The sequence below is a fragment of the Ictalurus punctatus genome, chromosome 6, assembly GCF_001660625.3.
Source record: "Ictalurus punctatus breed USDA103 chromosome 6, Coco_2.0, whole genome shotgun sequence".
NCBI lineage: Eukaryota > Metazoa > Chordata > Actinopteri > Siluriformes > Ictaluridae > Ictalurus > Ictalurus punctatus.
Window position 1 is genome coordinate 10558972 of NC_030421.2, and position 13465 is coordinate 10572436.

Genomic DNA, 13465 nt, shown 5'->3' on the forward strand with positions numbered 1-13465 from the left:
ACTTGAGAAAGATGATGACACTTTTATGTTTCCCTTGTTTTTGCCACACCGCAGAGTTCACACTGTACCAGTTTTTATGATATGAGGAAAGAATTGCTAAAGCATATTACAACTTCCCAGCTCCTAAGGAAATTGAGTAAACCGTGTCACGCTCATGCACACCGCAGCATGTGTCGATTTACACACACAAACTGATTCCATTACATAAGTCACTAAGTGCTGTTTTTAAAGTGATGATTAGGAACTGACATCTCAAGATCAAATCTTAAGATAAAAGATTAGGCATTATAAAGAAATAACTTGTGACAGTCCTTCATTGATGGGAAATGAAAGCCAAATTTAGCATGTGATGCAGTCACACATTTTTTGGCTTTAGGGTTCGTTAAATTCCGTTACGTTTTGTTTATGTAACACTTTTAACAGTGGACATTGTTTGATTGATTTGATCTTTGTCTGTCAAAAAACAACGAAAATTTGTTAAGTAGCTCCTATTAAATTAACAATAATAAATACAATTAAAAAAAAACACTAAAAATAGCCCTAAAAACCTACTAGTAAAATAATAAATACAAAAGTGACGAGTGCATGCAGGAATGGGAGGGGTTAGGGAGTAGAGTTTACAGCTCTAGGATAGAAGCTGTTCTTTAACCTGTTTGTGTTGGTTTTAATTGTTCTATGTCTTGGGTGTTTTGTAATATAACTGCTTTCTTTTTACGTCGGCCAGTGTATATGGCTGTCAGGAATATGAGATGGGTCCCAATTACTCACTGTGCTGCTTTCACCGCACATTGTAGATCTTTCCTGTTTTCTGCAGTACAGCTGCCATACCACACAGTACAACAGTAGATCAATAAGCTCTCAATGGTGGCCTGGTAGAAACTACAGTAATCAGCCGTTGTGGGAGGTGGGGCCTTAACTTCCTAAGGAAGAAGAGTCTTTGCTAGGCCCTCTTCACCTGGTGAAAGATGTTAACTGACCATATAAGCGCTGCTTCACCAGATGTTGAACCTCGTCCCTCTAGGCTGTTTCGTGATTATGCGTTATCAGTCGTACTATGGTAGTATTTCCTGCAGATTTAATGATGGTGTTGGAGGGGTGAATAGGAGAGCAGTCATATGTGAAGAGTGGGTAAAGGAGAGGGCTGAGGACACACTCCTGTGGCGCTCCCATATCCAGGATTGAAAGTTGACGAAGTGCAGCCTCCCATCCTGACAGTTTTGAGGTCTGTTACTTAGGAGGTCCAGTATCCATAAGCTTAGTGAACTGTCCAAGCCCAGGTCCAAGTTTGTGATTAATGATGGTATTAAAGGCTGAACAAAAATCAACAAACAACATCCTCATATATGTGTGTGTTTGATCCAGATGTGTGAGGGCTGTGTGAAGAGCTGTTATGCGAACTGATGTTGGTCCAGGTCAGCAGGGATGACAGCCTTAATGAGTGAGAATCATCTTCTCAAAACATTTCATACTGATGTGGGTTAGGGCAACTGGACGATAATCATTCAGACTGTTCACTGCTGTTTTATTGGGAATTGGGACAATTATGGCTGACTTAAGACAGGTGGGAACCCCAGCATGCTCCAGTGAGAGGTTAAAAATGTCAGCTAATACCTCTGCAAGCTGGTATCTGCTAATACCTCTGCTAGCTATAGTCACAAAGCAGCTTTAGATTTAGATCCCTAATGATCAAGCAAGGGCTGACTGTGACAACGAAAAACCCAGAGACAACATGAGGAAGAAATGTCGAGAGGAACCCATCCTCTTCACCGGAAGTGAAAGTGCACCAAATTTTTAACTTTAAATCTATATTGTCCGTTTTCAGAAGTGGAATCTTTAGATTATCCAAGTGAAACGATCCATAGCCATTTTTATGGTATTCATGTCGTTCTATCCACAGCAATCTCATGGCAGTCCTCAGCAAGAGCTGCAAGTGATTCTCAGATGGAGGAGCCTCCAAGCAGAAGTAGAGCATCAGTATGGGACAGCCAGAAGGTAGAAAGAGTCAGGGTCACAGGCATCTCATCAGGCAGGAGGAGGAACACATGTAGCTCGAGTCGAAACAGAAAGAGAGCGGAAGAGAGAGAAATAGTGTGGGTTTAAGAACAGGTATTCTGTTGTCTTGTGGTTGTTTAAGAAGATGTACTTTGTGTGCAAAGTGTAGACAGGGTCTCCAACGTATGGTGGGGTCATAAAAGACCAAAAGTTAACTTGGGTGCTGCTTCACGACACTATTCAACGCTTTATAGGTTGTTAGTAGTATTTTATAATCAATCTAAAACTCTGAGACACTATTCACCAAGAATCTTACTTTGCCTCTACAAGTCTGCTTAAACCTATCTACGAATCTCCTGAGAGGAACTTGTACTAAGTTATTTATAAAGGAAGGGCTGGGCTGCCCTGCTCCTTTATAATAGCGATGGTGCTTGGCTGCTGCAGTATCAGGCTGTACTGTTCACTCATAATCGCTTGTCTTTCAGATTTTGATTTTCTCTTAGTGGCTTAGATGTCCTCTGAACTACCTCTACCTTTTTGACAGGTTTAGAACTCGCTTTTAGTGCCACCAGGAGCTCCTTTTTTTCTGTAAGGAGTCTTTGTGAATGTGAAAGTGGACATGCTTGATGATAATCCAGTAACAGTTTCTCAGTCACTGTATCAGTACAATCATTTGTTCCCGAATTTTGGCCCTAATTAGCCAATTGGGAGCTCAAATCATTGCCTAGATGATTAGCATTTGTTGTAGTGATTGAAATATGCTATCACTATAAAATCAATTCAGGCATTTCAGAATGTTTGAGTAGATTTGAGTTATTGGTTACATGGCTGTTATATCATAAAAGTTTTACTTTAGACAACTAATTAAATAGATTAAAATATATATATGTATATATAATTGCTGGATAATCAGTTGTCTTTGACATTTTATTGAATCAGAGTGAGTCGATTAGCCAGTCCAGTGTTCCATTTCTGCAGTAGAAAATTCTTGTTTCAAATTTTGTCTTAGTTTAGCCATAAGAAACTGTTCCAAAGGTCACTGAACATCTGCTCATTACTGCTTTTCACTGACTCTCTTTTTCTTTTCCTTCTGTACCTTGTCTTTTTTAGGGAAAAAGAATAAGTTGCGGGTGTATTACTTGTCCTGGCTGAGGAACAAGATTCTCCACAATGACCCGGAGGTGGAGAAGAAGCAGGGGTGGACCACCGTAGGGGATCTGGAGGGGTGTGTCCACTACAAAGTCGGTATGGTCCCTCTTTCTCCTCAGATGGATGAACTGTTGTCAGATAGCGAGGGTAACAAGAAACAGTTACTGATTAGCATTATGCTATCTTTTGGTCACATTTTGTTGTTTGAAGGTTTGCATTGCGTGACCTACAGCTGAGATGATGAATGGAGAAGAGGACATGAATGTACTCAGTAAATTGATTTTTGTTTAACTTGTTCATTAAAGTAGATCAGCCTGTGTTAGTTTTCTATAATCAATATTATTGTATCGTAGTTGTTTTAAAGTATGTGCAGAGAAAACACTGATTTTAGCAGAACAAGCCACATAACCCTGGCTGCATTGGAATAGTTTACCGATGACTAGTGATCTAGGTAACTTTAGCTGCCTTTGTGGTGATGAGGTGACTGGTGTTTTTCATGTGCATGTATTATTATTATTATTATTATTATTATTATTATTATTATTATTATTAATTATTAAACACTAAGTTCACAGAAGTAGCTTAACAGCAGGCTTTTTGCACATTAAATCAAGACCACCGGAAGGGACCAACTATAATTTTTACAGGGTGTCCTTAAAAACTCTTAAAATGTGTTCGATTCCTTAGAGTAAAAATAAGGCCTTGATTAGCATTAAAATGTCTTAAATTCACATTTCAAAGGTCTTAAAAATGCAACCGAACCGACACTGTAAAAAGATGATTTCGATTTTATTTCAGCTTATTGCTGTTTGAGATGGTAAACCCATGTGACGGTGTTGCACTCAGATTGTGAGCGGCTCAGTGTTTTAGAGCGGCTTGGTTCACAATAAATGCCGCTCCACACCAACTTCATCTCTGTCTGTCTGTGGAAAGGGAATACTGGATATTTTTTCTTTCACTGTTGGAGCAAATGGTAATGCAAAAAGGATATTTGCTCTGGTCTCCCATTGACCTCTATAGAAGTTTACCCCTCTAGTTAACTTAAACCAGAAATGGATGTATATGCATGAACATTATAGCTGATATATCGTGTCGCATGATTGAAGTGATGTGCAGGTTTTAATTATTTGGAAATGTCTTGAAAAAGTATTAAAAGTGAAGTGCTGACACCTGCAGATACCCTGTTTTATAAACACAACTGATAAAGGGTTTCTTGTGTTATTTAAGAGTGTACGCTTTTACTTTGGCTTTCATTTTTTGAAATTGTGTGTTGATTTATTTTTCTGACACCCATTACATACCTACCATTAGAGGCATTTCTACAAACATCACTGACCTATTCAATATGGATAATGAAAACTTCTGAAAAGGGATTATTGGGGCTGTTGATTGGCTAATAACACATCAGTGTGCTTGTCATGCAAGAACTGAGAGACCAAGGACCCTACATCTAAACTGGGATATAAAACCCAGTAAAGAAAGAGTTACAGTGAGTGTCCACTTGGCCTGATGTTCATTTTTGGTAAATAAAGCATTCTGTAAGAAAACCTTGTTTAATATGATATGTCTAATATATGATATAGACACATGAAGGTATTTTTGTAAGATGTCAGCAGATCTGTCACCTTTATACTTATTCTTTCACTTTTTTATTTTCAGTGAAATATGAAAGGATCAAGTTCCTGGTCCTTGCACTGAAGAACTCTGTGGAGGTGTACGCCTGGGCTCCGAAGCCCTACCACAAGTTTATGGCTTTCAAGGTCAGTCAGATTAAATTTGACCACAACGTCGTTTAACTCTTAGAATTTTTTTCTGATTTATTACCTGTGGAAATGTGGTGCTTTATTTTACAAGTAAAAAGGATTTACTTGTTACATTCCCACTATATGCTACAATCAGTTTTATACTTCCCCTTATATGTTTTAGTCAGATTTATGGACTTGCCCTTCAGCCATTGCAGTCAGACTCGTTCTTTTTTGTGAGCATGCAGTATTTTGGGTGTTTGCTTGATTAATCACGGTTTTAGATTAGTCAGGATTGGTTTAACAAATGAAATTGAATACAGTGTATATCGGATTCATTTACTTAAATGAGTGCTCTCACCTATGATTATAATAAATCCCTTTTGTCTCAGTCATTTGGTGACCTGGTACACAAGCCCCTCCTGGTGGACCTGACGGTAGAGGAAGGTCAGAGGTTAAAGGTCATCTACGGGTCGTTCTCAGGGTTCCATGCCGTGGACGTGGACTCAGGAGCTGTGTATGACATCTACCTGCCCACTCATGTACGTGCCTGAACAAAAGCAATCATAATGAATAGTGACGGTTTTAATATTCTGATGTCTGTGCATACATTCGCACACATTCTGACTCTCGCACTCGATCTCTTGCCTGGCGTTTAGATCCAGACCAGTATTCAGTCGCATGCCATAATCATTCTGCCAAACACAGATGGCATCGAGCTCCTTGTGTGTTACGAGGACGAGGGCGTGTACGTCAACACCTATGGCCGCATCACGAAGGACGTAGTGCTACAGTGGGGAGAGATGCCCACCTCTGTGGGTATGTGACACACACACACGCAAACACACACACACACTTCTCCTTGTGCTAATGCGGTGTTTTTAATTAATTACATTGATCGAGTGTTTTTTGTAAAAAACTGGAATGAAATACATTTATTGTCACAACTTGGAACAAAAGAAGTGAAAGCATTTATTTCCTTTTTTTTTGTTTTCTCAGCATACATTCGCTCCAACCAGATCATGGGCTGGGGAGAAAAGGCCATTGAGATTCGCTCTGTAGAGACCGGCCACCTGGATGGAGTTTTCATGCATAAGAGAGCTCAGAGGCTGAAGTTCCTGTGTGAACGCAATGACAAGGTGAAATTCGTTCTCACTCACTCACTCACTCACTCACTCACACTCACTCTCTCATGCTCTCACTCACACACTCACTCTCTCTCTCACGCTCTCACTCACTCTTTCTCTTACTCACGCTCTCACTCATTCACTCCCTCTCTCACTTACTCACTCTCTCATTCACTCTCTCACTCTCTCACTCACACTCACTCACTCTTTCTCTTACTCCCTCTCTCACTCACTATCTCTCTCACTCACTCACACTCTCTCTCTCTCACTTACTCACTCAATCACACTCTCTCACTCACTCTCTCTCACTAACTCTCACTCACTCTCTCTCTCACTCACTCACTCACGCTCTCACTCAATCACACTCACTCTCATACTCTCTCTCTCACTCACACTCACTCACTCTCTCTCACTAACTCACTCACTCACTCTCACTAACTCTCTCTCACTCACTCTCTCTCACTTACTCTCTCACGCTCTCTCACTCACTCACACTCTCACACTCACTCTCACGCGCACTCACTCACTCTCTCGCTTACTCTTTCTCTTACTCACACTCTCACTCATTCACTCCCTCTCTCACTCACTATCTCACTGACTCTCTCTCACACTCTCACTCACTCACACTCACTCACTCACTTTTTCTCTTACTCACTGTCTCACTCAGTCACACTGACTCATGCTCACTCACTCACTCTCTCACTCGCGTTCACTCACACTCTCTCACTCTCTCACTCACTGTCACTCACGCTCTCACTCTCTCTCTCTCACTCTCTCGCTCACTCACTCTCAAGAAATCTCAGCTTGTTGAACAATTATTATTCCTCAGTTTCCTCAGGAAAAAGTACATCATGCAGCTGGAACATGAACGCAAGGATTCATCTCACTCTCTCTCTCATAATGAAGAATTTGTAGAGCAGCATTAATGCGTTTGCACTTAATCATTGTTTTTCCCCCCAGGTTTTCTTTGCGTCCGTGCGGTCCGGAGGTTCCAGCCAGGTCTACTTCATGACACTAGGACGCACGTCCTTACTCAGCTGGTAAACAGTCCCTCTCAGCCTGGAATGACAAATCCCTTTTTACATGACGACAGCGTTGGGGGAAAAAAACCTACAACCACCACACACCTAAAGTACAACCAGAGATCCTCAGTGTGATGAGCAGAAACCACATTAAGTTAAACGACTCTCACCTGCTGTCGTGAACCAGACTGAGAAGCTGTATAGAAATTTCAATTTAGATGGAGAAAAAAAAAAAGGAAAAAAAAGCGTGTGTAAGAGAGAAGGTCTAAGGCGAGAGGCTTGATCTTACAGTATTATTGCTAGCCTGTGTAAATGTTTTCTTTCTGTAGAAATCTCTGATTGACCGAGTGGTAGAGTGTGGGCGGACGCCGTATAACTGCTAGGGAATACGTGAGAGTTTCAGGATGGAAGGAGAAATGCAGCTTGTGTGAGTGTTTTATTCAGTAGGTTCTGAGAAAGTAAAGTGTATTCACATTATGGACAGGTAGGTGCGTGATGCGTCTAGGACGGAGATGGACCATGAAAGAGTATTTTAATGCTATTATTATTATTATTATTATTATTATTATTATTATTGCTATTCACTAAATATGTGGATTCTTGTAATCTTCTACCTGTGATTTCAAGGCTCGCACGTTCTCACTATTCCTAATATGTTTTTTTTTTCTTTTTCATTTCACTGAAGCCCAAGTTGCCACCCTAATTGTTTCTAAAAGGCAGAGAGAGCAACAAGCATGAATTTTTGCATATTAATTAGTGGCCCCGCCCCTTCCCTCTCACCTGACAGTTGAGCGTAGGATCTCTGTCTCGCCTCTAGTTCGAGTTTTAGAGACTGTCTGAAACGATGTACCTGCTGTGAATACGTGAAGGTAGTAGAGATGTGTCAGCTCAGTGGTGTGTGAGCACGTGTCAGATAAACCTAAATGTTCAGTCCTCCCAAGATGTTGAATTGAATCATATCTGACACTGAAAGGTTCTAGTCCTTGATTAGCTGGATGACATTTCGTTTCTTTTGCCCCCCAACTTTTGATTTTAGGACCCCCCCAACCCCCCACCCCCCAATATATATGATGCACTAAGTGGGAATGTAGTGTGAAAATACTGTTCTTGTGCTTAAAATTGAAAGGCATGTCACCCCACTGTTTTATTTTCTTCCTTTTACAATGTTGAACAGAGTAACAATAACAAACTGAGCCTGTCTGATTCTATTGTGCGTGACTTTGGAGTTGTTTGCCGTCGTACGCGGTCGTTTCTGTCCAGCATCGTCTCTTCTCGACACGAAGAGTGCTCCGTTTCAGTAAAATCCAGACTGTAAGGCTTTAAGTTTCACCTGTACCTCCTCAATGTTCCATACATTCAGCATGATTGGTGTGGTTTTCTCCGCCTTCTCCGTGGGTTCCTGTCAGGTGACCTGCCGCTTGTTGATATTAAATTTGTTCCTTTAGAGCGTAACACACACACGGTGTTATGTTACTGAAGGCATGTCAGCTGTACGGCTCGGTGTGACTCTGAGGAGAGCAATAGCAATCTCTCTCTCACACACACACACCCACACACACACACACACACACACACACACAAAACAAAACCCAATACTGTCCTGTTTCATTGCTCTTCTCTCTGTAGACCTCTTTCACATCGACCCTAAGTTTAAGGCTTTATAATTTTCCAACAGTTTATCCGTTCTTAAAAACACCGTGTTTAAAAACAACACAACTGCTGTTACTCCACGTGGCAAACACTAATATGTGGTTTATATGTTTTTCTTTGTGCTTTGTGTTTTAGTCCTTCAGTTTGCACACAGATCTTAGCAGTTAGCAGTTTTCTTTGTGTGTGTGTGTGTGCTGTATTTACTTAATGAAGGCTAACCCTGTGGGTTTTCTTGGGTCCATCATCACAAACATTATTTCATATTGACCTCGTCTTTTCCCGTCAGTTTTACAATTATGCTCCCACACACACACACACACACACACACACACACACACACACTGCACTCACCACCATATTTTTTTTGTTAGGTGCTTTCATTTCATTTGATCGTTTGTATAATTTTATTTAAAGCTAATAAGTATTAATTATTGTTGAGGTTGTTTAGATTTCCTTTCAGCTTCATGCGAAAAGATTTACTGCTTGTGGTGTTTGCATAAGAAACTAAAATCAACTGTGCTATAGTGACAAAATGGAGAAACTTAAGAACTGATGTTAAGGAACCACTACATGAAATGCAAACGTTTTCTGTTGTTGTTGTTTTCTGTTTTTAAGAGCGTTGAATGCTCCAGTTCTAGATATAGTTAAGAAGCTTAACTATAGACGTTTTTTTTTTTTTTTCTTCCTTTTCTCTAACGTTATTTTCATTCTCTGCAGCCATACAGCGATTATAGTGCAGTCGTAATCTAGTGCTCACTTAATATAATGTTCACCTGTTGAGGAAAATGTTTACAGAGGCAAAGTTGAGCTACACTAATTTTAATTTTATTTATGTTTTCTCTTACAGAACTCTTACCTTTTTATTTTTTTTATTTTTTTTTTTTTTTTTGTATTGACTTATTTTGTCTGTATTTCTCTTTTCAGTTGTTTAAGGCTAATAACTCGGACAGATATGAATAATGACGTTTCAGAAACGTTCCCGGCTGATCTGGATGTCTGTGTTTCAGTCGTGGCACTGTATTGTTCGTCCTCTCTGTGTGTGCAGGAAGTCTTGTATTTTCCTGATGGTCCTTTGTTTTTTCTTTGAAAATAAACTCCTAAGGTAATTTAAGGAAATTTGTGTGATGTTTACTTTTTTTTTTTTTTTTCCCCCCTCTCAAGGTGTTTAATGCTTTAGTTGTCATGTTGAAGGTGATGTACTGAGTGTTTGAACATTTTACTGGGGACATCATTGGCTTCCTCTTTATTATTTTGAGACAAGTCCCGCCCTGTACAAACAGGACTTAGTAATGGAATATCCAAATGTCCACAGCAGAATTCAGACACTGTAAAAGATCTGCCGAGTACCAATGACTTCTAAAGTAAAATAATCTAATTTGATAATGTATTTATTTACAAATAACATGAATCAGTTTGTTATATATGTTTGAGAAATCCACATTGAAATCTGTCAGAAGATGCAGAATACACCCGATAGTGGTTCCTCTGTGTTAATGTTCTTCCTGAGGTCCGTCAGTAAGGACACACTTTTGGACTTGACAACTGAACGACATTATCTCATTATATGAGAAATATCATTTGCCAAAATTGTGCTCATTTGTTGTGGAATAAAACCAGCTTAATACAGACTTAATACTTTATGGTTGAAAATGAAGTAAATCCACTGGCCGTTTCAGACACGAGATGGAATGCTGTCTGTTCTTATTGATGACATTTAAAAAAAAAAATGCATGTTTCCTTGACAACAAAGAATGAACACTTGTTACTTGTTACCGTCATTTGTTACACAATGTCACACGAGTTCCTGGTATGAGTATGTGTGAGAATTTTCATCTTGATGACACAATAAGAGTCACTCGTATACAGGATGCCACAAGAAACTCTTGGAAGAATTCCCACAAAGTGCAATTGTGTGTGCAGTTGTGCCATCCTGCTCTGGATGGCAGCATATGTTGCTCCAAAATATGTACATATCTTTCTGCATTAATGTTGCCGTCACAGATGTGCAAGTTCTTCCCCATGCCATGTGCACTGACACCCCCATACCATGAGAGACGCTGGCTTTTGGACCTGAAACTGAACAGAACAGCTTGGATGGTCCTTTTCCTCTTCGTCCCAGAGAACACGACTGCTATTTTGTCCAAAAACTATTTGAAATGTTGACACGTCGGACCACAAAACACGATTCTGGACAGTGTTGATGTATGGCTACTGCTTTGCATAATAATGCCTTTACTTGCATCTGTGGATGCAGCGGCGAATGTTGTTGACTGACAGGTTTACCAAAGTATTCCCGATCCCATGTCAGGCTATTCATTACAGACTCATGGTGGTTTTTAAGACGGTGAAAGTGGCCTTGCCCTTTGTGCAGATTTGACTGGATTCCTTGAATCTTTTAATTATATTGTGCACTGTAGAAGGTGAAATCCCCAAAATCCTACCGATTTGTCTTTGGGGAATATTGTTCTCGTGTTGGATTATTCACTGACGCTTCTGTTGGCAGATTGGCGAGCTTCGACCCATCCTTGCTCTTGAAGGACTAGGCCTTTTTTGGAGGCTCCTTATATATTATGATTATATATTATGATTAGAGCCTCACCTGTGTTTTGGAACATGTTGCACACATCAATTTCAAAATAAATGTTTATCTTAAAAAAAAAAAAAAAAAACTATGCAGTTGATTAGGTAAAACATCAAATACCTAATTTTTATGTTTTTTTGTTTAAATACAAGTCAAAGTACATTTTCAAATCACTTCTCTTTGTTTTTATTAGCATTTTCCATACTGTCCCAACTGTTTCAGAATGTGGGCTGTACATCATATGGATGGCCGTGTGCGTTTGTGGATGAGATGTCACCAGGATGCACTATGGGATGATGGCAAGCTGGCAGCGACAGTGTAATGATCTGGGCAATGATCTGCTGGAAAACTTTGGGTCCTGGCATTCATGAGGAAGTTAATTTAACACGTACCACCTACCTTAATCATTGTTGCAGACCAAGTACACCCCTTCATGGAAACAGTATTCCTTAATAGCAGCGCCCTTTTTCAGCAGGATAATGCGCCCTGACAAACTGCAAAAATTGTTCAGGAATGGTTTGAGGAACATGACAAAGTGTTCAAGGTGCTGACTTGGCCTCCAAATTCCCTAGATCGGATTGAGAGTTTGGAAGCCATGTGATTCATCAGACCAGGCCACCTTCTTCCATTGCTCCATGTTGGAGAGAAATATTTGGCCTGTTGGATTTCAGCTGCAATGATCTTAGTTTTATTGCCCATTAGTGAGATAAACGCTTCACATATTCCAGAGGACAAGTAAGAGGGCATACCTTTACCCTTCTTCCCATGCTTCTTGATGTAAAAATAAATAAAGGTCAAACTCGGCCATCAGTTCAAGCAAACCCAGGTAATTCCCATTGTGTGGAGATCCCAGTATTTTTTCATGCTCTCGGAATGGAAGCCCCCCCCCTCCCAAAAACTTGACGAGCTACAAAATGCCTCAAGACGACCTTCCATTAATTTTGTTCCTCCTCTATCTGCCATCAAAGTGAAGCATCCACTGTAGATAGATGTTTAGACCTGTTTAATAAAGCAAGCATGTGGTGTCGGTGATCAGTGCTCTTTTCATGGTCAGATATCCTCTCGGAATGTTTCCAGTCACAGCTTGTTAATGAATGCATGACTTTGCGATGACAAATGTTTGCATGCATAGTAGTAAACTAATCCAGTTGATGGGGAGTAAAGTAGCCATTGCCTAGGCACAATTTCTTTGTTTTGGAGACACGAATGTAGTAATTAGTTCGTTAGAGAACGTGTTCTTCCGCTGATTCCACAGTCATGTACAGATGCTGGATATTTGGCAGCTCGGTTCTGATAGGCTGCAGGCCTATGCGTGATTCAGGTCTTATAGAAATAATGCTTATGGACATTTATAGAATTTTTATTTTGTATTGGTGATTAAGTTGGTGTCCCTGTGAAGTCTTGGTGCCCCTGGGCGCTTGCCCAATTACCCGTATGGTTAATCCGCCTGTGGCACGTGGTTGGGGAAACTGGTGCTTAAAAGGTTTAGTTCAATTATTAAGTTTATCATCATTATGTGCTGTATTTCTGAAAAAATATGATAAAATTTATTATAACGAAAGTGATCGATTAGTAATGAGGCCGTGTTGTAAACTTTCAGTGTAGACGCGGTGATAAACAGTGTAGTGCAACATCTGTAGTGTGTAATTAAAACGGTATGCTCAAAGTAAACAGAAACCACAAGGTGCAGTGAAAGTGAAATTTTATTATTAATTTAGGACTGTAGTTTAATTCACTACATTTTTGTGCATCTATTTTATATATATATATATATATATATATATATATATATATATATATATATATATATATATATATATATATATATATATATATATAATATATATATATATATATATATATATATATAATATATTATATATATAATATATTATTTATATATATATATATATATATATAATATATTATATATTATTTATATATATATATATATATATATATATATATAATATATTATATATTATTTATATATATATATATATATATATATATATATATATATATATATATATATATATATGAATCATATAAATATTAGAAGTGTTCATTAATAAGTATCTATTCTAGTGCATGGTACTAGTAAACATTAGTATTGAGCATTTTCTCAGAAGATAATTCTTAGACTTTATGAAAACCTAAATATTATCAAGCTTAACAGTGTTAAACCAGCTTATTTTTAAA

General features: G+C 39.0%; 1 protein-coding gene across 5 annotated transcripts in view; it reads left to right on the plus strand.

Annotated features, from left to right (window-relative positions):
- map4k4 (mitogen-activated protein kinase kinase kinase kinase 4) overlaps window positions 1-9788 on the plus strand; it is an 82597-nt gene extending 72809 nt beyond the window's left edge. For 4 of the 5 annotated variants that reach the window (XM_017470064.3, XM_053680861.1, XM_017470066.3 and 1 more), the window contains 6 exons: window positions 3103-3237; window positions 4801-4901; window positions 5276-5425; window positions 5543-5702; window positions 5883-6022; window positions 6971-9788. In XM_017470064.3, the coding sequence (XP_017325553.1) occupies window positions 3103-3237; window positions 4801-4901; window positions 5276-5425; window positions 5543-5702; window positions 5883-6022; window positions 6971-7054 (770 nt within the window). In that variant the 3' untranslated portion in view covers window positions 7055-9788. Of the gene's footprint in view, window positions 1-3102; window positions 3238-4452; window positions 4631-4800; window positions 4902-5275; window positions 5426-5542; window positions 5703-5882; window positions 6023-6970 lie in introns of those variants that run through there. The other variant, XR_008396539.1, reaches the window with a different exon arrangement.
- Window positions 9789-13465: the final 3677 nt, after the last annotated feature.